At 42.4% G+C, this 24,480-nt stretch overlaps 1 protein-coding gene across 1 annotated transcript in view; it reads right to left on the bottom strand.

The window, feature by feature from the left end:
* SNX6 (sorting nexin 6) overlaps positions 1-20,620 on the bottom strand; it is a gene marked incomplete at its 5' end in the record, with an annotated part of 49,492 nt that extends 28,872 nt beyond the window's left edge. Inside the window, 5 exon segments of the mRNA XM_080706711.1 lie at positions 2,207-2,328; positions 7,635-7,745; positions 10,522-10,626; positions 20,506-20,581; positions 20,583-20,620. Of these exon segments, the coding sequence (XP_080562837.1) occupies positions 2,207-2,328; positions 7,635-7,745; positions 10,522-10,626; positions 20,506-20,581; positions 20,583-20,620 (452 nt within the window).
* Positions 20,621-24,480: the final 3,860 nt, after the last annotated feature.

Consider the following 24,480-nt stretch of genomic DNA (forward strand, 5'->3'; position numbering starts at 1 on the left):
AGGAAAAGTGACCAGAAAAAGACACAAGATGAGAACAATGCAAGGAAGATTATTTCCTTATACAATTCCCAAAATACAGAAAAATAATTTTAGAAAGTCTAAAATTCAAAGGCTTTTAGAATAAAAGGGGAAAGGCTCTGCTTTCAGAAAATATGCTAAAAATGAGAGCTGTGTGTGGTGGCGCATGCTTGTATTCCCAGTACTTAGGAGTCTGAGATAGAAGGATCACAAGTTCAAAGACAGCCTCAGCAACTTAGTGAGACTCAGCAACTTACTGAGACCCTGTTTCCAAGTAAAAATTAATCAGGTCTGGGGGTGTAACCAGAGGTAGAAGGCCCCTGGGTCCTATCCCCAGTAGCATGCGCGTGCACACACACACAAAATGCTTAAAATGTAAATTTTTCATAAATTTTCAAGGATTTAAAACATTTTTAGTATATATGAAGCTAATAGGTCTTTTTTGTTTTTTGGCAATACTGGGGATTGAATCATGGGCACTTTACCACCGAACTACCTACCCAGCCCTTTTTACTTTTTTAAAAAATTTAATTAATTAATTTGGTAATACTGGGGTTCCTGGAAACCCTTCTACCTCCGGACTACACTCCCCAGACTTATTTTATATTTTTTATGTGAAAACAGGGTCTCTTAAGCCAGCGAGGCTGGCTTTGAACCAACGCGATCCTATGTCTCCGCCTCCCAAGCGCGGGGATTACAAGAGTGAGCCACCACGCCTGGCCTTATTTTTTATTTCGAGACAGGATCTTACTAAGTTGCTGAGGCTGGCCTTGAACTTGCAGTCATCCTGCTTCAGCCTTTCCAGTAGCTATTGTTACAGGTGTGTGCTACTACAACTGGCACTGATGTGACTTTTAAAAATTGCTAGCTATAGCCGGGTGTGGTGGTGCACGCTTGTATTCCCCGCGCTTGGGAGGCGGAGACAGGAGGATCACAGGTTCGAAGCCAGCCTTGCTGGCTTAAGAGACCCTATTTCCAAATCAAAATATAAAAATAGGTCTGGGAGTGCAGACCAGAGGTAGAAGGGTTTTCAGGAACCCCAGTGCCACCAAAATAAAAAATAAATAAATAAATAAAAATACTAACAAATAGGACTGGGGGTATAGCTCAGAGGTACAATGCCCCTGGGTTCCATCCCCAGTACCACCAAAAAAAAAAAAAAAAAAAAAAAAATTAAAAAGCTAGCTATAAAACACTGGGCTAACACCTTTTATACTCAAATGTCTTGTTTGGAACTGTGAGGCTATTATGCTTCCTCATTTAAACTTAAATTTTTTTCTGTTATAAATGAGATGGGCTTATCCTAGAAATTAATTAAGGAGATGTTATAAATCATACTGGTTTTTTGTTTGGTTTGGTACTTTTTTTCAGTACTAGAGATTGAACTCAGAGGTGCATTATCCCTTAGCTACATCCCCAGCCCTTTAAATTTTTTATTTTGCTATATAGTGCTACCAATCCCAGCACACCCACATTGTGTGTGTGTGTGTGTGTGTGTGTGTGTGTGTGTGTGTGTGTGTGTGTGCGCGCGCGCATGCTTCTGGGGATAGAATCAATCTAAGGGCATTCTTCCTCCACACCACCTCAGTCCTATTTTATTTTTATTTTGAAATAGGTTATTGCTAGGCTGATGAGAGCCTCACTACTTGCTGAGGCTTTCCTCAAACTTGTAATCCTCCTGTCTAACCTTACAAGTACTGGAATTATAGGCATTAACCATCACACCCAGCTCCAATTTTTTTTTTTTTAAAGATAACATGCAAAGAGTTGCTCAATACTGTCTTCAATGAGAAATAGAAGTTTTAATAGTATGCACATACTGAAAAAAGAGGGAGAGAAAATTAGGCCAGAAATGACTCCAGCCTTTTAAATTAAGACAAAAAAATTACATTCTTCTTTTAAAAAAAAAAGTCATGTTCCCTTTTTATTGTTTTTAATAAAGTTTTTGGATCTTTGGTTTCAATTATAAGAATCTATTTAAAACAAGTAATTTTGCAATGGAGACAAATATTCTATAATTTTCCTGTAGGCTCTGATCATGTTCATTAAGACTAATTTTGTAACTTAAACCTGGATCTTTTAGAATCACATTGCTGAAATGATTAAAAGAATGGGGTATCAGAGAACACAAAAAAAGGCATTAAAACAAGTACAATTGACAAAAGCAACAACAAAAAACATCACATACGCTTCCAGTTCCTGTTTCATCTTTGTGAATTCTTCCTTTGTCATTGACCCCTCTCCTTCTCCAAGCTTCTGTAGTTTTTCCCTTGAAGCATCAAAATCAGGTCTTGGTGGTGCTGGTGGGATCTATTATAAAACCAAATCATTAATTAAACAAAATATTTAACCTGCAATTCTCCCATCTCAGTCTCCCAAGTACTGGGATTACAGGCATATATCACCATGTCCAGCTTGTCCTCAACCCCTTCTAAGTTTGAGACAGTCTTGCTAAGTTGCCAGACTGGCCTCAAATTTGCTGTTCTCCTGCTTCAATGTCCCTAGCAGCTAGTATTACAGATCATCGCACCTGGCTCACTACATTTAGAAATTAAGATCCTTAGCTCTGTAATAGCACATGTTTATAATCCCAGTACTTGGGAGGCTGAGATAGGAGGATCACAGGTTCATGGCTAGCCTCAGCAACTTAGTGAGACCCTATTTCAAAATAAGGACTAAACCAGGTCTGAGGGTGTAATCAGAAGTAGAATGCCCCTGGGCTCAACTCCCAGTGACACAAAAAATATACAAAGAAATTCAGATCCTTGAGGTTTTATGCTAAAAAAGAAATATAATCCTATTTATTATTTTTTGGTATTATAATTGCTCTCAAACATCAATCTACAAACTCCTTAATGGCAACCTAGAGTCCTCGAATTCATGTGTGTACCAAGTCTGATTATAGACTAAATGAACATGTACAGCAAACATGCATTCAAATTTTCAAAAGTATGTAAAGGCTTTGATTAAATACAAATGTGTTTTTTTAAATTGATGAATTCAAGCCAGGTGTGGTGATGTATACTTGTAATCCTAGCATTTGGGATGCTGAAACAGGAGGATCATGGTTTGTGGACAGCCTCAGCTACTTACTGAGTCCCTTTGCACCTCAGTGAGACTCTGTTTCAAAATAAATAATAATTTAAAAAAAAAAGGGGTTAGGAGTGTAGCTCAGAGGTAGAATGCCCCTGGGTTCCATCCCCAGCAATGAAAATAAAAATATCAATGAATTCATAGTAGCTTTAAGCTAGAGTGTTTTTAATTTTTTAAAGTCTTCATTTACCTAATTGTTTGTGGTACTGGGCAATTAACCCAGGAGCACGCATATCTAAGCTACATCCCTTGGCCCTTTTTTTTTTTTTTTTTTGTGGATGTGTGGTACTGGGGATTGAACCCAGGGGATTTCTACCTCGAAGCTATACTCCCAACCCTATTTTTTATTATTTTTTTAAAGAGTCTAAGTTGTGAAGGGGCTCACTAAAGTAGCTGAGGTTGGTCATGGACCTGCAATCCTCCTGTCTCAGCCTTCCAAGTACTGGGATTACAAGCATGCACCACCACACCCATCTCCTGCTTTATTTTGAAACGTGTCTTACTAAATTTCTGAGAGTCATGCTAAATTGCTGAGGCTGTACTTCAATCTGTAATCCTCTTGTCTCAGCTTCCCAAATACCAGACTATAGACATGTGCCATCACACTCACTTTTTTTTATTCTTTATTTTGAAACAGGGTGTCACTAAATTGTGGAGGATCTCACTGAGTAGCTGAGGCTGTCCACGAACCTCGATCCTCCAGTCTCAGCCTCCCGAATGCTGGGATTACAGGTGTGCACCACCATGCCCAGCTTATTTTTTTATTTTGAAACAGGGTCTCACTGAGTTGCAAAGGGCCTCACTAAATAGCTGAGGCTTGGCCTCAAACTGCGATCCTCCTGTCTCAGCTTCCCAAATGCTGGGATTACAAGCGTGCACCACCACACCAGTCTGCTACTGTGTTTTGTTTTTGTTTTTGTTTTTTGGTGGTACTGGTGTTCCTGGAAGCCCTTCTACTCCGGGCTACACTCCCAGACCTATTTTTTTTTTAATATTTTTATTTGGAAACAGGGTCTCCTAAGCCAGCGCGCGCAGCTGGCTTCGAACCTGCGCAATCCTCCTGTCTCTGCCTCCCAAGCGCGGGATTACGAGCGTGCGCCACCACGCCCGGCCTGCAACTGTGTTTTTTAAATTAGCAAATATTAAGGCCAGGCGTGGTGGTGCACGTTCGTAATCCCTGCGCTTGGGAGGCTGAGACAGGAGGATCGCACAGGTTCAAAGCCAGCCGCAGCTACTTAGTGAGGCTTTCAACAACTTAGTGAGACCCTGTTTCAAAATAAAATATTTAAAAAAAAGGTCTGGGAGTATAGCCCGGAGGTAGAAAGCCTCTGGGTTCCACCCCCAGTACCACACACACACAAACACACACACACACAAAATAGCAAATATTAAAATATCATCCAGTAAAGAATATTTAATTAAGAGTTCTAGATTAGAGAATGTACCAAAATCAGATGTTTTTGGCATGCCTATTTTGTGTATGTGGTATTGAGCATTGAATTCAAGGGTGCCTTACCATTGAGCTATGTACGAGGCCTTTTTTACTCCATCAATACTACAGACTGAACCCACAGGCTTGTTTTTTTTTTTTTTTTTGGTACTGGAAATTGAACCCAGAGGCAGTCTACCTCCGAGCTACACCCCTAGATCAATTTTATTTCTTATTTGGAAACAGGGGTCTCACTAGGTTGATGAAAGTCTCACTACTTGCTGAGGCTGTCCTGGAAATTGTGATCCTCCTGTCTCAGCCTCCCAAGTACTAGGATTACAAACATGCGCCACCATACCCACCTTCAACCCAGAGGCTTTCTAACTTGGAGCTATACCCAGTAGCTGAGGCTGGCCTCAAACTGCAATCCTCCTGTCTCAGCCTCCTGAATGGTGGGATTACAAGCATGTGCCACCACACCCAGCTCCTAAACTTTTTATTTTGAAACAAAATCTCACTAAGTGGCCCACACTGACCTTGAATTTATGATCCTCTTGCCTCAGTCTCCCAAGTCACTGGGATTATGTACTACCAGGCATAGGAAGGAGTGGGAAGTCTTTAAAAACAAAATGAGAGCCAGGCATGGTAGCACACACCTATAATCCCAGTACCTGGGAGGCTAAGACAGGAGGATCACACTGTGGTTTGAGGACAGGCTCAGCAATCTAATGAAATTTTCAGCAACTTAGCAAGACCCTGTTTCAAAATTAAAAAAAAAAAAAAGCTGGATGTGATGGCACACGCTTGTAATACCCGCGCTTGGGAAGCTGAGACAGAGGGATTGAACAGGTTCAAAGCCAGCCTCAGCTACTTAGTGAGGCTCTCAGCAACTTAGTGAGACCCTGTTTCCAAATAAAATATAAAATAGGCCTGGGAGTATAACCTGAGGAGGTAGAAAAGCCCCTAGGTTCCACCCCCAGTACCACAAAAAATTTAAAAAATAAAAAAAATAAAAATACCCAGATGTGGTGGCACACGCTTGTAATCCCAGCATTCGGGAGGCTGAGACCAGAGGATCGCAGTTTGCGGAAAGCCTCAGCTACTTAGTGAGACCCGGTTTCAAAATAAAGAATAAAAAAATAGGGCAGAGGGTGTAGCTAGGAGGTTGAATGCCCCTGGGTTCCATCCCAAGACCCGCAAAATAAATAAATAAATAAATAAATAAATAAATAAATAAATAAATAAAAATAAATAAAAAAATAGAGCTGGGCATAGTGGCGCATGCTTGTAATCCCAGTACTTGGAAGGCTGAGATAGGAGGATCACAGATTTGCTGCCAGCTTTAGCTAAGTGAGGCCCTCTGCAACTTACTGAGACCCTGTTTCAAAATAAGAATGAAAAATAAGGCTGGTAGTGTTGCTTCGAGGTAGAAAGCCCCTGGGTTCAGTCCTTAGTACTGCAAAATAAATAAATAAATAATAGGGCCTGGGGTATAGTTCAGAGGTAGAATACCCTGTGTTTAATTCCCAGCACCACGAAGATAAAAATAAACAAGGCAATGATATACAAATTAATAACTTTAGCCAGGCGTGGTGGCCCATGCTTGTAATCTCAGCATTCGGAGGCTGAGACTGGAAGACTGTGGTACGCGGACAGCCTCGGCTATTTAGTGAGGCCCTCCAAGTTACTGAGACCTTGTTTCAAAATAAAGAACAAATAAATAACTTTATTCTATTTGTTCAGACAGTGAATGTGCACCTAAGTAAAAATGTAAGTTTTAGAAGAGATATACCATTCAAGGAAAGAATATATTAGGAAAATATTATCCTAGAAGATAAAAAGACTTTTTTTGAGAGTCTCCTAAGTTTCTGAGGGCCTAATCCTCTTGTCTCAGCCTTCCAAGTAATGAGATTACAGGCATGTGCTACCACATCCAGTTGTAAGAACTGTTAAAGGCAAAATGATGGAAAGTGAGAGAGAACAAGTAAAACAAAAAGAAGAAAAGTTAAAAAAAAGAATTACTGCTGGGCGTGGTGGCCCACGCTTATAATCCCAGCATTAGGGAGGCTGAGACTGGAGGACTGTGGTTCGCAAATAGCCTCAGCTATTTAGTGAGACCCTGTTTCAAAATAAAGAAAAGAAGAAAAATAGGGCAGTGGGTGTAGCTCAGAGAGGTCAAATGCCCCTAGGTTCCATCCCTAGACCCCCCCCCACACACACACACAAAAGTTACTATAAAGAGTGCTTACCTAGCATGCAAAAGGTCCCTGGGTTTGATTCTGATCATTGGGAAAAAGTAAAAAAATTACTACAAAAAAGGATTATTCCAAAAAAAGCAACAAGGTCAGAAAGTATCAAGTATAGTTCAGCACACACACACTCATCTACTATATGCCAGGCACCATGCTGAGCAACAGGTATATATACATAAAAAAGACGTGGTCCTAATCTCTCAGGATAAATCTATTTCATTCCTTTTTGTTTTTTGTTTTTTGGTGGTACTGGGGTTCCTGGAAACCCTTCTACCTCTGGTCTACACTCCCAGACCTATTTCTATATTTTTATTTGGAAACAGGGTCTCTTAAACCAGTGAGGCTGGCTTTGAACCTGCGCAATCCTCCTGTCTCAGCCTCCCAAGCGCGGGGATTACAAGCATGTGCCACCATGCCCAGCATCTATTTCATTTTTATTAGAAAGAATTTACATTTAAATGAGGGAGCATAATAGTACCACAGTTCCAAAATAAGACAACTTAGGAAAAAAATATGGTACCCCAATGTTTCATAATTAGAAATTTTTTTAAAAATCCCATCAGTGCCAGGCAAGGTGGTACACACCTGTGATAACAGCTACTTGGAAGACTGAGACACTATGATCCAAAATTTGAGGACAGCCTGGACAACTCAGTGAGATCCTGCCTCAAAAGATAAACAAAAAGAGCTAGATGTGTAGTTTAGTGGCAAAGTGCCCCTGAGCTCCAATCCTCAGCATCAGAAGAAAAAAAAAAAAAAAGGAAAAATCACATCATTGCAACACATAAGAGTATCCAAAATGTTTATAGAAAATGGGATTAACATGAAATTTCGCTACTTACGATATAACCTGCATAGTCTTCATTTTCAACAAAGGAGTCATGAAGCCAGATAAATTCCTCATGTTGTCGAACAACAGAAAACTCGTTTTGTTTAAAATTTGGCAATGAGCTCTGCAAAGACAGAATTTTATTGAATAAAAGTCAAAATTACACTAATAAGTTTTGTTTTGTTTTGTGGTACTGGGTGTTGATCCCAGGAGCATTTTACCTCTAAGCTACACCCCCAGCCTTTTTTTTTTTTTTCTTTTTGGGGCAGTACTGGGGATGAAACCCAGGGGCATTCTACCTCAGAGCTACACTCCCAGCCCTATTTTTTATTCTTTATTTTGAAACAGGGAGCCAGGCGTAATGGCACATGCTTGTAATCCCAGCATTCAGAAGGCTGAGACTAGAGCATCACTGTTCAAGGACAGCCTCAGCTACTTAGTGAGGCCCTCCGCAACTTAGTGAGACCCTGTTTCAAAAATAAAGAATAAAAAATAGGGCTGGGGGTGTAGTTTGGAGGTAGAATCCCCCTGGGTTCTATCCCTAGAGCCGAAAAAAAAAAAAAAATAGGGTCTCACTGAGTTGCAAAGGGCCTCAGTGTCTGCGAACCCGGATCCTCCTCTCTCAGCCTCTCAAATGCTAGAATTACAAGTATGTGTCACCATGCCCAGCTACCCCCAGACCTATTATTTTATTTTATTTTGAAACGAGAGTCTTGCTAGGTTGATGAGAGGCTCACCTAGTTGGTGAAGCTGACCTCAAACCTGCAAATCCTCCCAAGTACTGAAATTACAAGCATGTACCACCACTCCCAGCTTACTAAGAAGTTTGTGTTTTCTGTTTTGTGTGAATGATACTAGGGACTGAACCCATGGGAATTGAACCTCTGAGCTACCACCACCCCCAGCCCTATTTTATTCTTTATTTTGAAACAGGGTCTTACTAAGTTACGGAGGGCCTCACTAAGTTGCCAAGGGTCTAAATTGCCAAAACTGGCCTGGAACCTGCAATCTGACCCTCCTGTATCTGCCTTGGAAGTACTGGGATTACAAGGGTATGCCACTACGCCCGATCCTTGCTAAAAAGTTTTTAATGAATATTTTACATCTTAGTTGTTTGAAAATTAGTCTTTCTTTTGAGGGGAGGTAAGGAGGATTGAACCTAGAAGCATTCTCTGTCTGAGCGCGTGTGTGTGTGTGTGTGTGTGTGTATAGCATTGGGAACTACACCCATGGGCATTCTACCTCTGCAGCACACAAGCAGCCCCATTTACATTTGTTTTGAAACAGGGTCTCAGTAGGTTGCTAAGAGTCTCAGTACTGATGAAGCTGTCCTCTTTGATCCTCCTGTTTCAGCCTCCCAAGTACAATGATTATAGGCATACACCACCATACCCATTATTTTTATTTTTGGTACTTGGGAATTAACCCAGGGCACTTTATCTACATTTGCTTCACTCTTTATTATTAATTTGAAACAGGGTCTCACTAAGTTGCTGAGGGTGGTCTCCAATCTGTGATTCTCCTGCTTCAGACTCCCAAGTACTGGGATTAAAAGTATGTGCCACCATTCCTGGCTTAAAAATTAAGTCTTATTGAGCCAGGCGTAGTGGCGCACGCTTGTAATCCTGGCGCTTGGGAGGCTGAGACAGGAGGATCGCACGGGTTCGAAGCCAGCCTCAGCTACTTAGTGAGGCTCTCAGCAACTTAGTAAGATCCTGTTTCCAAATAAAATATAAAAAAAGGTCTGGGAGTATATCCTGGAGGTAGAAAGCCTCTGGGTTCCACCCCTAGTACCACCAAAAAAACAAAACAAAACAAAAAAAAATTAAGTCTTATGTGAAAAACTATAAGTAACTTTAAACTCTAGTATAAAAATCCTAAATTAATCTAGATTAACTTACCCTCAGATCTTTGGGAAAATATCAACAGGCACTTATTATCCTATACAGTTATCTTTTTTTTTTTTTGGTGGTACTGGGGTTCCTGAAAGCCCTTCTACCTCCGGGCTACACTCCCAGACTATTTTATAATTTTTTTATTTGGAAACAGGTTCTCTTAAGCCAGCGAGGCTGGCTTCAAACCTGCACTATCCTCCTGTCTCCGCCTCCCAAGCATGGGGATTACAAGCGTGCGCCACCACGCCCAGCTAGTTATCGTTATTTTAAAAACGCTGAATCTAGCTCAGTCTCAGAGCATTCCCAGGTACAATCCCTAGTACCACTAAAAAATAAAAAGTATCCTACTGATATCAAACTCAACTACTTAAAGAAAAGTAAATCTATAATTTGGAAATGTGTCCAAGAGCTGAAATCTACTAAGATTAATTATTGGAAGCCAGAAGAAGTGGGAAGGCTGAGGCAGTTGGACTCCAAGTTCAAGGACTGCCTGGGCAACTTCATGAAACCCTGTCTGAAAATTCATTTATTTAAAGTATTTTTCTCAGAAGCCGGGCATGGTGGCACACGCTTTTAATCCCAGTTCTTGGGAGACTGAGAGAGGAGGATTGCACAGGTTCAAAGCCAGCCTCAGCTATTTAATGAGGCTCTCAGCAATTTAGTGAGACCCTGTTTCCAAATAAAGTATAAATTAGGTCGGGAGTATAGCCTAGAGGTAGAAAAGCCCCTGGGCTCCACACCTAGTACCACAAAAATAAATACACAAATAAATAAAAATAAAAAACAAAATAAAATTGGGCCGGAGGTGTAGCTCGGATGTAGAATGCCTCTGGGCTCAATCCCTAACACCAAGGAAAAAAAGAAAAAAAAGAAGAAATTATAAACTAAATATGTCCCTTTCCAACTACATTCAAAACTTAAGTTCCAGTCAACAATTACATATATAACATTAGTACAACATCAGCGCAATAGCTAAAATAACATAAAATATGAAATTCCATTTACCTTTGTGTGAACAGTGAATTTTACTTTATCTCTTTCACTGAGAGCATCAGAAATATCCACCTGCAGGGCAGCATCACTTTGAAGATCTACATTTATTGCTTTAAGCTAGAAAAAGAAAAAAAGAAATATCTTAATGAGAATTGTGAGCTTTTATATAGTTTCATTCTTCTCCCAGGCAATAAGACAATACAAAACCAAAAAAAATCTCAAGTCTAAAAAGTAGTCGAGAGCCGGGTGTGGTGTCGTGGTGGCGCACGCTTGTAATCCCAGCATTTGGGAGATTGCGATCCTTTTGTCTCAGCCTCCCAAGTACTGGGATTACAGGTATGTGTATACATGAACATATCTGGAAAAGGAATGGCTTTCAAATGATGACAAATTACAACTTAAAGTATATTATTATTTATTTCCCTTTTTTTATGTGGTGCCAGAGATTGAACCCAATGGCATTCTACCTCTGAGCTATATCCCTAGTCCTATTTTATTGTTAATTTAAAAAAATTTTTTTTAACTTTTTGCAGGTCTGGGGATGGAACCTAGGGGTATTCAACCTCCGAGCTACACCCCCTGCCCTGTTTTTTACTCTTTATTTTGAAACAGGGTCTCACTGAGTTGCAAAGAGCCTCACTAAGTAGCTGAGGCTGTCCACAAACCGCAATCATCCGGTCTCAGCCTCCCAAATACTGGGATTACAGGCGTGCGCCACCATGTCCGGCTTATTTTTTATTTTGAAACAGGGTCTCGCAAAGTTGCTGAGGCTGGCTGTGAATCTACAATCCTCCTGTCTCAGGCTCTCAAGTACTGGGATTATAGCTGTTGTGCCTGGTTCAGTGGTTTAATCTTTACCTGAGCTATTGAACTTTGAGGTTTCTTTTGTCAGAGACAAATGACTGATGAATATTTGTGTCACTGGTCAAGAAAGACCAGGAAAGAATGTGAATTAAGTAATAAAAACACAGTATTACTATAGAAATAATCAGCCAGTACTTGGGAGGCTGATACAGGAGAATGGCAGATTTGAGGACAACCTCTGCAACTCAGCCAGAACTTCAAAGTAACTTAATAAGACAGAATTTCAAAAATAAAAAGGGCCAGGAGTGTAGCTCAAAAGTAGAATGCTCCAGGATTCAATCCTCAGTTTAAAAAAAAAAATAGGCCGGGCGTGGTGGCACAGGCTTGTAATCCCCGCGCTTGGGAGGCGGAGACAGGAGGATTGCACAGGTTCGAAGCCAGCCGTGCTGGCTTAAGAGACCCTGTTTCCAAAAAAAAAAAAAGTCTTGAGAGTGTAGCCCAGAGGTAGAAGGGCTTCCAGGACTCCCCCCCCAAAAAAGGATGTTATAGTTTACTATACAGTATCTAGCTTAGAACATTCCTTAAAAATTGGTTATCTTTGCCGGGTGTGGAGGCGCACACTTGTAATCCCCGCGCTTGAGAGGCTGAGACAGGAGGATCTCACGGGTTTCAAGCCAACCTCGGCTACTCAGTGAGGCTTCCAGCAACTTAGTGAGACCCTGTTTCCAAGTAAAATATAAAAAAGGTCTGGAGTATAGCCCGGAGGTAGAAAGCCTCTGGGTTCTACCCCCATACCACCAAAAAAAAAAAAAAAAAAAAAAAAAAAAAAAAGAAAGAAAGAAAAAAAGGGGGGGATAGGGGTGTAGCCTGGAGGTAGAATGCCCTTGGGTTCCATCCCCCATACTGAAGAAAAAAAAAAATTTGTTATCTTTTGCCAGAAAAGTAAATGTATAGAAATGGGCGGGAAGGAGAGGGGTAAGGAAGATAACTTTGATTACTACTGAAGCCTCCAACCAGTCTCTTGCTTCTGTTCTCGCCCTTCTTCAATTTGTTCTCTGTAGAGCAGAACTACTACTATTAAACCAGAAATCACTACTGTGCTCCATATAAGGGGTTCCCACTTGGAGAAAAGCCAAAGTCCTTAGAGAGGTCTCCCAGGCACTATAAAATCTGTATCGGACATCATCTCTAATCTACTAAGCCTCTGGCTCATTGCAGTCCTGCCATATGGTTTCCTTGTTGTTCCTTCAACACACAAGCATTCTGCCAACTCAGAAGTCTTTGCAATTACTGTTTCCTCTGCCTGGAACATTCTGCCCCCAGATCTCTGCATGGCTCACTTCCTTCAAGTCTTTCCCTACCACCCTTTCCAAACTGCAGCTCTAACCACTATCTGATCCCCACCCAACCAACAATCCTTATCCCTCCTTTATTTTTTTGTGTGTATGGGTCTGGGGATGGAACCCAGGGGTATTTGACCTACGAGCTACACCCCCATGCCCTATTTTTTATTCTTTATTTTGAAATGGTCTCACTAAGTTGTGAAGGGCCTCACTAAATAGCTGAGGTTGCCCGTGAACTGCGGTCCTCGGTCCCAGCCTCCTGAATGCTGGGATTTCTGGGATTACAAGCATGCACCACCATGCCTGGCCCTCTTTCATTTTTTGGGAGCACTTATTTACCATCTAATATACTCCTGTTTGGGGAACATACTGAGGACTGAACCCAAGGGCATTCTACCTCCGACCTAGACCACCAGCTCTTTTTATTTTTTGTTGTGAAAAAGGTCTCACTAGGTGGCTGGAAGTCTCATTAAGTTACTGAGTTTGGTCATGAATCTGTGATCCTCCTCTCTCAACCTCCCAAGCACTGGGATTACAGGAGTGCACCACCATGCCTCGCTCATACTTATTTTTAAATGCCCCTTCCCAAATAGAATTTAGTTCCACGAAGACATAGAATGTTATCTGTGTACTAAAGTGGTTCTAAGCAAATATTTGTTGCGTGAAAAAGAGAAAAGAAAAGATACTAACCATAACTGGGCTATAAACCTGTTTTCACGTAATTAGAGTGCAATCAATAAAAAACCCACGGGAGCTGGGCGTGGTGGCGCATCCTTGTAATCCCAGCATTTAGGAGGCTGAGACTGGAGGATTGCAGTTTGAGGACAGCCTCAGCTACTTAGTGAGACACTTTGCAACTCAGTGAGATGCTGTTTCAAAATAAAGAATAAAAAATAGGGCTGGGGGGTGTAGCTCGGAAGTAAAATGTTCCTGGGTTCCATCCTCAGTACTGCCCAAAACAAAAAACAAACAACAACAAAAAAAACATGAGATAGATAGAAGTAAATTCCATTAATTCAGGCCAAATTTTATACCTACTGAACTACTAGCCTAGCTATTATTTTAATAGGAAATCCTATAATATTTTATTCCTTCATTAATGTATACTCAGATCAGTCGTGTGTGTGTGTGTGTGTGTGTGTGTGTGTGTGTGTGTACTGGGTATTGGACTCAAGGGACAGAGACAATCTATCTCTGAGCTACACTATCAGCACTAATTTTTTAGTTTGAGAAAGGGTCTCACTATGAGCCAGGCATGATGGCACACCCTTGTAATCCCAGTACTCAGGAGGCTAAGATAGGAGGATTGCAGGTTCGCAGCCAGCATCAGCTACTTAGTGAGGCCGTCTGCAATTTAGTGAGACCCTGTTTCAAAATAAAGAATTAAGAGCCTGGCATGGTGGCGCACGCTTGTAATCCCCGCTCTTGGGAGGCTGAGACAGAAGGATCGCTCAGGTTCAAAGCCAGCCTCAGCTACTTAGTGAGAACCTGCTTCCAAATAAAATATAAAATAGGTCTGGGAGTATGGCCCGGAGGTAGAAAGCTTCTGGGTTCCATGCCCAGTACCACCAAAAAAATAAAGTAAATAAAGAATAAAAAATAGGGTAGGAGATGTAGGTCAGAGGTAAAATACCCATAGGTTTAATCCCCAGTACCGAAAAAAAAAAACAAAAAAACGGGCTGGGGGTATAGCGCAAAGGTAGAATGCCTTGAATTCAATCCCTAGTAACACACACACACACACACACACACACACACACACACACACACACACAAAATCCTCACTAAATTGCAAAAAACCTAAGTTGCTGAGGCTGGCCAAGAACCTGCAATCTTTCTGTCTCAGGCTACCGAATACTGGGATTACAGGCATGCACCACCATGCCCAGCTTCAGATCAATCTTTGATTATATATAATTATATATATTCTGGAAAATGCCATTTGCTACCAGATTTTCTCGCACACACAATGCCAGAAACAACAAAACATTAGCAGGGCAATACTAATAGCGTCTACCTACACATTTTCTATAAGCCCAAATTACATCATTGATAAAATAAAGTATTTGACTCCAGGCAATATAGCTATAAGCTTTTATTATTAAGTCTTTAGCCAGGAGTGGTGGCGCATGCTTGTAATCCCAGTATTTGGGAGGCTGAGGCAGCAGGATTTAGGTTCATGGATGGCCTCAGCTACTTAGGTCCTTCGCAACTCAGTGAGACGCTGTTTCAAAATAAGAAAATAGAGGTCTGGGGGTATAGTTCAGAGGTAGAATGCCCCTGGGTTCCATCCTCAGTACCGCAAACAATAATAATAATAACAATAATAATAATAACAACAACAACAACAACAACAACGTGATGATGATGATGTCTTTTATTTTTTGGTATTGGGGATTGAACTCAGGGGCATGCTACCTCTATTACACCCTAGCCTTTTTTTTTTTTTCTTTTTTTTTTTTGGCAGCACTGGAGATGGAACCAAGGGGAATTCTACCTCTGAGCTTTACCTCCAGCCCTAATTTTTATTCTTTATTTTGAAACAGGGTCTCACTGAGTTGCAGAGGGCCTAAGTAGGGCCTAAGTAGCTGAGGCCGTCTGCAAACCACGATCCTCCTGTCTTAGCCTCCCAAATGCTTGGATTACAAACTTGTGGCACCACACCCAGCTTTACCGCAGCCCTTTAAAAAAAAAAAAAACAGGCCTTAAGTTGCTGAGGCTGGCTACAAACATATAATCCTCCTATCTCAGCCTCCCAAGTACTAGGATCACAGGTATGTACCACCATGCCTGCCTTAATAAACATTTTTTAGCACTAATATGCAAATAATTGTCTGAGGTATTATGGAGGATTTATTTATTTGTATGTATCTGTGGATGGAACCCAGGGACATTCTACCTCCGAGCTATACCCCCAGCCCTATTTTTTATTATTTATTTTGAAACAGTCTCACTGGGTTGCAGAGAGCATAAGTAGCTGAGGGGCCTCGAATGGCGATCCTTTCTCAGCCTCCCAAATGCTGGGATTACAAGCATGCACCATCACTCCCAGCTTGTAGAGGATTTAAAGTGAACTAAAGCCAGGCATGGTGCCACACACCTGTAATGCCAGTACTTAGGAGGCTGAAACAGGAGGCTCACAGGTTCAAGGACAGATTCAGCAAGTAGTGAGATTCATCAACCTAGAGATCCTGTTTCAAAATAGAAAATAAAAGTAGGGCTGCTAGGGGTATAACTCAGAGGTAGAATGCCTCTGAGTTCAATCCCCATTACCACAATAAATATGTAAATAAATAAGTAAGTACTAAAGTGAACAAAAGCCCCACCTCCGTGCAATTTGTTTGCAATGAAGAGAATAATTTTAAGTACTAAATACAAATTTAAGTAATATATTTCCTGTTTTTTCCCTGTCACTTTTACTACAAATACAATTTGATCTTATTGACACCAGTTAAGAGTAGCTAAGATTAGAGGTGTGCACCATAACACCTGGCTCTATGTCAGGTTTATCTGAAATAACTATCAATAAACTGGGTGTGGTGGCACAGGCTTGTAATCCCAGTACCTGGGAAGCTGAGACAGGAGGATCAAGGTTGCAGCCTGCCTCAGCTACTTAGTGAGGCCCTCCGCAACATAGTGAGACCCTGTTTCAAAATAAAGAATAAAGCTGGGCGTGGTGGTGCTCGCTTGTAATCCCTGCACTTGGGAGGCTGAGACAGGAGGATCGCACAGGTTCGAAGCCAGCTTCAGCTACTTAGTGAGACTCTCAGCAACTTAGTGAGACCCTGCTTCCAAATAAAATATAAAATAGGTCTGGGAGTATAGCCCAGAGGTAGAAAAGCCCCTGGGTTCCAGCCTCAGTACCACTAAAAATAAAAAATAAATAAAGAATAAAAAACAGGGCTGGAAATGTAGCTCAGAGGTAGAATGTCCCTGGGCTCAACCCCCAGTACTGCAAAAAAAAAAAAAAAAAAAAAAAAAAGCAAAAAACTAATCAATAAATGTGGAATATAGCCAGGCATGGTGGCACATGCTTGTAAACCCAGTACTTGAGAGGCTAAGACAGGAGGATTGCAGGTTCAAGCCAGCCTCAGCAACTCAGTGAAGCCTTCAGCAACTTAGTGAGACCCTGTTTCCAAATAAAAAATAAAGCCGGGCGTGGTGACATGCACCTGTAATCCTAGCGCTTGGGAGGCTGAGACAGGAGGATCGCACAGGTTCGAAGCCAGCCTCAGCTACTTATGGGTCTCTCAGCAACTTAGTGAGACCCTGTCTCCAAATAAAGTATAGAATAAGTCTGCGAGTATAGCCTGGATGTAGAAAAGCCCCTGGGTTCCACCCACTGTACCACAAAAAAATAAGGGAGGAAAACACTGCACTACACTGAAATAGGCATAAAGGATACTTTAAAGTGCACAGGTGCTCGGGCAATGACAAGCAAACTAAAGTGTATGTGGAGCAGGGGCGGTATAATAAAGACAGCCAGAAAGGGTTCTGAGCAGTGAAGAATGCTAGCCTAAGGAGTTTGGACCTTACTTCAAAAGAATGGGGCCTACATAAGTACTTTTGACTTGTGAAATTACTTAATCATGTCTGTTATGTAACTACGCAATATAAAGGCTGGATTGGAAAGCAGAAAGACTGAAGACGACTACTGAGGATACTGCTACAATCCAGGCAAGAAGTAGCAAAGAACATAACCGGAGCCATGGAAAAAGAAGATGGTATAAACATTTCCAAGATGCAATTAACTGGCCTCAATGAGGATGAAGGATATGTATGATTCAGAGGTTTCTTGCACAACTGGAAAATGATGCCCAGAAGGAAGATAAGGAATACAGAGGGAGGAACAAAGCTAGGAGCCCAGCATAAGATGTAGTGACTCCACCTAGATTTTGAAAACAATAAACATATTATTTAGAATTGAAATCAAATGCTAAGAGAAAATTATGCCATCACTCTGGCATGCATTATTCTTATTTAACAAGTACATCAAAGTAAAATGTGTCTAGTTCAAAGGGCCCATTTGTTTACTAAATATGATACTGTCCTTTATTTTGGGGAAGGAGAACCTATAATGTAGAGGTAAAGCTAAAGAGATAAAAATATGGTCAATAATTTTCAACTGTGTGGGGTTTTTGTTGTTTTCAGTTCTGAGGATGGAACCCAGGGGCATTCTACCTCTGAGCTACACCCACAGCCCTATTTTTGAAACAGGTTCCTGAGTTGCAAAGGACCCAAGTAGTTGAAGCTGGCCATGCACTGCGATCCTCCTCTCAGCCTCCCGAATGCTGGGATTACAAGTGTGCCCCACCACACTTGGCTGATTTTTTTAGTTTCTTGCAAAACAGTATTTCCTTGATGCTGTAAGATTTTATTCTAATCCAAATATGACAAAAACTTAAGTCTGCTTAAAAGATTTATTTTAAAACACTGACTTTAATTTTGCCTATTTGCTGCTTTGTATGCTCCTGTTATTTTTGAATCTGATTCCTTTGCAACTATGTCAAAAATTAACTTTATAAACCTGGGCGTGGTGACATACTCTGTAATCCCAGTACTTGGGAGGCTGAGACAGGAGGATTGCAGGTTTGAGGTCAGCCTCTGCAACTTGTGAGGTCCTTTGCAACTCAGTAAGACCCTGTTTCAAAATAAAGAATAAAAATGGGACTGGGGGTGTAGCTTAGAAGTAGAATGCCCCTGAGTTCCATCTCCAATACTACAAAAAAAAAAAAAATCCACTTTATGCCTTTCTCTATCAAGATTCTTTGCTTAAAGGCAGAAAAAGATGATCAAAACTTAAACTGCAATGCCTTAAAGTTCTAATTATGGCAAGCTATTTTTATCAGGACAAACACAATGTAAGGCAATTTAAACATGCCAGATACTTCTGCTCCTGAAATGAGGAAAGAGCAGAGTAATTGTGCAATAGTAATCAAACTTTGGTGCACAACAGAAACTACTTCTGTGCTAATTTAAAAAGAGTTATTTTCCCCACCCCAAGAAAAAAAAAGAAAGGAAAGAAAAAGAAAAGGTCTGGGGGTGTAGCTCAGAGGTATTCGAATGCCCCTGGGTTCAATCCCTAGTACTGAGGGGGAAAAAAAAAACTCCTGGTCACCTGGTCAGACATACTCTTTGTCTTCCCAACTCCTTAACTTTGAAAAAAGCTTATGGACACATTACTTAAGTGCTTCCAGTTCTATAAGCAAATTCTATGAAGGCATAATGCCATTAAGTCAAATGTGCACCAGAAAGAATTCTACTTTTCACATCATCAATGTACTAAATTAATACTCTTCCTGGATTTAGCAAGAAAATAAAACCTATCTGGGCATGGTGGTGCACACTTGTAATTCCAGTATTTGGGAGGCGGAGACCGGAGAATCATGGTTTGCAGATGGCCTCAGTTACTTAGGGAGGCTCTTCACAACTCAGTGAGACCCTGCTTCAAAAATAAAAAGACTAAGCTGGGCGTGGTGGCACACGCTTGGGAGCCGGAGACAGGAGGATAGCCCAGGTTCGAAGCCAGCCTTGCTGGCTTAAGAGATCCTGTTTCCAAATATAAAATAGATCTTGGAGTGTATCCCGGAGGTAGAAGGCCCCTGGGTTCCATCCCCAGTACCACCAAAAAAAAAAAAAAAAAAAGCCATCTGTTACCATATTATCTCTTATTACAAACAGCAAAAACATCCAACAAAATTGTCACCTACGATAAATCCACTAAAAGATGCTTTTCTCACACTATTTAAGACAGAAAGGTAAAAACAAAATGGAAAACTAAAGTGCCGGTTGCTACAAGTGAAGGAACCTCGAAACTTTGCAATTATCATATACCAATGTTTTTTAAGTGCTCACTTATACAAGGCACCATACATCTGACCACCCTTGGCTTAAGGAAACAGGAAGGGGAATGGAGAAATCTGAGCCTTGGGAGTCCTTTGACATCAAGGGTAGAATAGTAGTTCCCAAGAACAGGGGTGGGAGCGAGAAGAGGAACGATATTGCGTAAAAGGAATAAACTTTTATCAACTTTCAGTTACAAGATGAGTAAGTTCTGTGACCTAATGTTGAGTATGGCAATTAAATAATAATGTACACTTGAAATTTACTGAGACTAGATCACAAATGTTCTCCCCCAAAATAATAAATAATTATAATTGGGTAACTAAGTGAGGTCAGGTGTAATGTTAAAGAGCTTGACAGGGGCAATCACATAGATCAAAATACGTTGTACATCTTAAATATATACAATTACTTGTCAGTCATACCTCAAAAAAGCTGGGGGGTGGGGACAACACCAAGGGAACCATACAAAAGATTATATATTTCTCATCAATATATGAGGAAGTAAAGATACCATGGGCTACCAGCACTTTGCAAAATCTGGTAGGACACGGAAGAACAGCTGAGATTTGACTTGGCGACTACAAATCCTCGCAAAAGGGTAATTGAGAATAAGCTCCTACTGTATCTGCTTTAGAGAGACAGAAAGAGAAGGGTGGGCAGGAGGAGCGGGTTCGAGGGGTCCACACCGGGAGAAAACTGTGAGTGAAGCCAGCAAGGTCTGAGGACGGCGAAGCTGGGCCCCAGGTAGCGAGGGGCGCGCTCGGGCTCGGCCTCCACCTGCGCCGCCCCCGGGTCCGAGGTTCCCGAGGGTCGGACCTGGGACCCGGGGAAGAAAGACGCGGGGAATCGGGAACCCGGGGGCCGGGAGGGAGGGCTGCGGAGGGCGGGGCGGGCGCGGGGCCGCGAGCCGCCGGCAGGAGGGGCGCGCGCGGCGAGACCCCTCCTCAAGCCACCCGGGGCCGGGCGGGAAGAGGGCTCCCAGGCAGGGGGAGGCACAACTTACTCCGCGGTCTTCCTCCGAGAGGAAGTCGGGGCCGTCGTCCAGGCCTTCCTGCTGGGGCGGCGGGCCCGGCGCGCCGAGGGAGAGGACGGGACGGGGGAGACACAAAGGGAGACATTAGTACCAGACCGTCGCCGGCCCCGCGCCCGCCCCGCGCCCGCCGCCCCCGCCGCGCGCCCGGGACTCGGCGCCGCTGAGAACACCCACCATCATGGCTGCTCCGAGGCGAGGACCAGCGCAGGCGCGCAGGCGCGGCCGGCAGAGGGAGCCCCGGGGGCGTGGTCATCGACGGGGCGTGGTTTGTGGTGGGCGTGGCCTCTGGAGAGCCCCGCCCTGCCGGGTGCAGGGGTCGGCCGGGGCAGTACAGCTGAGCGCTTTGCGCCAGGGACAAGTCGGGGAGCCTCCGGGGTCCAGAACCGCGAGGCTGGCGGCAGCTCGCGGCGGAAATGCTCTGACCCAGGAAGGGCGGAAGGCCACCCGGGTGCTGTCCATTTCGTTTGCCCTGAGGCTCCAGGGAGAAACCTTGCAGGCACCCTCGGGAAACCACAGTAAATCACCTAGCAGTCTTTGTATTGGGCCGTAGGGTAATTAATCGCAATTAATATCACTTTGCCTATGAAAGTTGTGGGAACCGAGGGCTATCTCACAGTAAGTAAGAGCTATAATCATACTTTTACTGCTGGCGAGGTAATAACCACCTCAGGGGTTGGGGCGCTGATGATTGAGCTCTATAAAAAGAAATTGTTCTCATCACATGAGGATTCCTTTCCTCTCTACAAAGAAGTTTCTTCAGACCTATTCTAACCGTATGTGTGGGCACTGCACGAGTATACACGGGCACTCCCAACAAGATAAACCATAAGCCCTGCACATCTCATCTCGTATACACACGCGCGCGCACACACGCACGCTCACGTGCACTCACAAGAGCAAACCCTGTGCTTCCATCAATGGATTCAGCATCTTCTAGAATTCAGGCCAGAAACCTCAGCCCTATTCGTTTCCCTTCCCTCATTCCTCACAACCAGCCAAATGCTATTGCTTGTACCATTGATTCTCTTGTTACCTGCTAAACTGGTCCTAGTCCCACCACTTCCACAGAAAATACCATCAGCATCTCTTGTCTGGACTTTTGCAATGATCTCTTACCTTTTATTGTATTCCATATCTGATCTCCTTTATGCTACACAATACTGCCAGTTTTCCCCCTAAGATACGACGATAATGCAACTGCCCGGCTCACTTTTCTTTAGAAACCTTTATTACATAATGGTCCGACTCCTCAGCCTACAATTCCTGGCCCTCCACACTTGACTCCCTCCCTGCTTCATTAGGCCCTCTATCCTATCTGATTGAATTGAAACTCTCGCAACAATAATAGTAAACTTACTAAGATTTCCATGAAAACTTCTTGTAGCTTTCATTTGTATGTAAGGAGAACAAGCAGAAGGGTTATGGTATTCCATCAGCAAAAGTTATTCTCCAACATACTTTTTTTGGGAGGAATGTCCTGGGGATTGAACACAGGGGTATTCTACCTCTGAGCTATACCCCCAGCCCTATTTTTTATTTTTTTCTTCTTTATTTTGAAACAGGGTTTCACTAAATTATGGAGGGCCTAAGTAGCTGATGCTGGCCGCAAACCTGTTATCCTCCTGTCTCAGCCTTCCAAGTACTGGGATTACAAACATGTGACACCACAATCATCTCCCCCAGCCCTATTTTATTTTTTATTTTAAACAGGTCTCACTAAATTGCTGAGGCTGGCTTTGAACCTGCGATCTTCCTGTCTCGGCCTCCCAAGAACTGGGATTGCAAGTGTGCACCATCATACCTGGCTTGTTTTGTTTTGTTTTGAGGAACTGGAGATTGAACCCAGGGGCATTCTACCTTCAAAATACATCCCAAGCCCCTTATTTATTTATTTATTTATTTATTTATTTATTTATTGCAGTACTGGGGATGAAATCCAGGGGCATTCTACTTCTGACCTACACTCCCAGCTCTATTTTTTTTTTTTCTGCATTTTGAAACAGGGTCTCACTGTATTACAAAGGGCCTCAAAGGCTGACCACGAACCGAAATACTCTTGTCTCAGCCTCCCAAATGCTGGGATTACAAGCATGCGCCACCACGTCCAGTTCTTTAGTGTTTATTTTGAAACAGGGTCTCACTAAGTTGCAGAGGGCCTCACTAAGTAGTTAAGGCTGGCTGCGAACCTGTGATCCTCCCAAGAACTGGGATCACAAGCACGCTCCACCATGCCCGGCTCATATGATTTGTTTTTGAAACAGGGTCTTGGGAGGTTGTTGAGAGTCTCACTTTGTTGCTGAGGCTGTCCTTGAATCTGTGGTACTCCTATCTCAGCCTCCCAAGTACTAGATTATATTTGTGTGGTGTAGGATAGAAGAAATAAGTAGGTAGAAAAGAGACCGGAAGGAAAAGTAAAATATAACTTGAATATAAGAACCTGGAGCTGAAACGCTTCAACTTCTAATCCACAAACCAGTTCTCTTTCCTAGGCCTGACTATCAAAAAAATTCCTGGGAAACCTGTAAATCCTAGAGTTAACTACAATATTTCCGAGAAAACCTATAATTTAGGATATTACAGCTTATCCGTCAATCAACTAATGAGGACCCCAATCAGCCTGAAGACCCTAAGGCTGACCAGACCACCAGACCATCAGGAAGCGCCTCGGGACTACTGGACTGAGCTCATCCACCCTAAGGCTGCCAGACCACCTGCCCACCATAAACTGCCTTGGGACTACCGGACTGAGCTCATCCTCGTATACCGTCTCTAGCCCACCCCTCACGAAAGTCCCCTATAAGAAGAGAACTCCCCAAAATGCCTTCCTCATCTTGAGGGGCCCACATTCTCCCTTGACTGTGTATTTCCTTCCCTTTTCCCAAATAAACCTCTGTCCATGTCTCTAACTGGTGCCTGCTGAAATTCTTTTCCATCACATTATCCAAGGACCCTGCAGATCCTGAGTTCCTGAGCCGAGGAGTCACCCCAACATCTTCACCAACATGTTTGGCTCAGGAGAAATATTCTAAAATTGTTGCTAAACTGGGTGTGGTGGCACATGTTTGTAATCCCAGTACTTGGGAGGCTGAGACAGGAGGATTGCAAGTTTGCAGCCAGGCTTAGTAATTTAGAGAAACCCTCACAATTTAGTGAGAATCTATTTCAAAATAAAAATAATAAAATAGGGCTGGGGGTATAGCTCAGAGGTAGAATGTCCCTGAGTTCAATCCCCAGTACTATATAAATATTTGTTACTGATAAAAAGTGCCAATATTTCCTAATGACTTGTTTTTGAATTGAAGATTGTGCCTGTAAAGCTCTTCCTAGATTGGGAGAAAGAACTGGAGCCACAGTTAGTAAGCAGGATTTGTGTACAACTGATAGGAGAATCAGGTTTGTCCTTGTGGACAAAGGTAGAAAAGTACCATAGAAAACCACCTCAAGTACCTTTAATCATTATCCAAGGGTTTTAAATGTTAACGTTCAAACAAGTCCCAGAAACATTGATGTCAAAACTTTTAAATTACTAGCTATGAAAAAGATGATAATGACAAGATTCAAAATACAAGTAGCATGACTAGAATGACCAATAAAGCCATATAGTATTTACTGCAGCTATAATCCATCGCAGAAAACTCACATGAGTAGTGAACCTAGCCCTGATATAATGAAGTTGTTAACTAATCCCTGAGCTCTCCTTTCTGGGCAAAAGTCTCAAGTTATAGTGTGTGAATGATAAAAAGGAATTCTCAGAACTGAGTGAAGTGAGGAACACCTGTAATCTCAGTACTTGGAGTGGCTGAACCTGTGAAGATCACACCTGTGATCTGCCAGCCTCAGCAATTTAGCTGGCCCTCTGCAACTTTGTGAGACCCTGTTTCACACTTGAAAAAAAAATAGGGCTGGAGGTGTAGCTCAGAGGTGAATGCCCCTGGATTCAATCCC

Source organism: Muscardinus avellanarius (assembly GCF_963383645.1).
Source record: "Muscardinus avellanarius genome assembly, chromosome: 12".
Lineage (NCBI taxonomy): Eukaryota > Metazoa > Chordata > Mammalia > Rodentia > Gliridae > Muscardinus > Muscardinus avellanarius.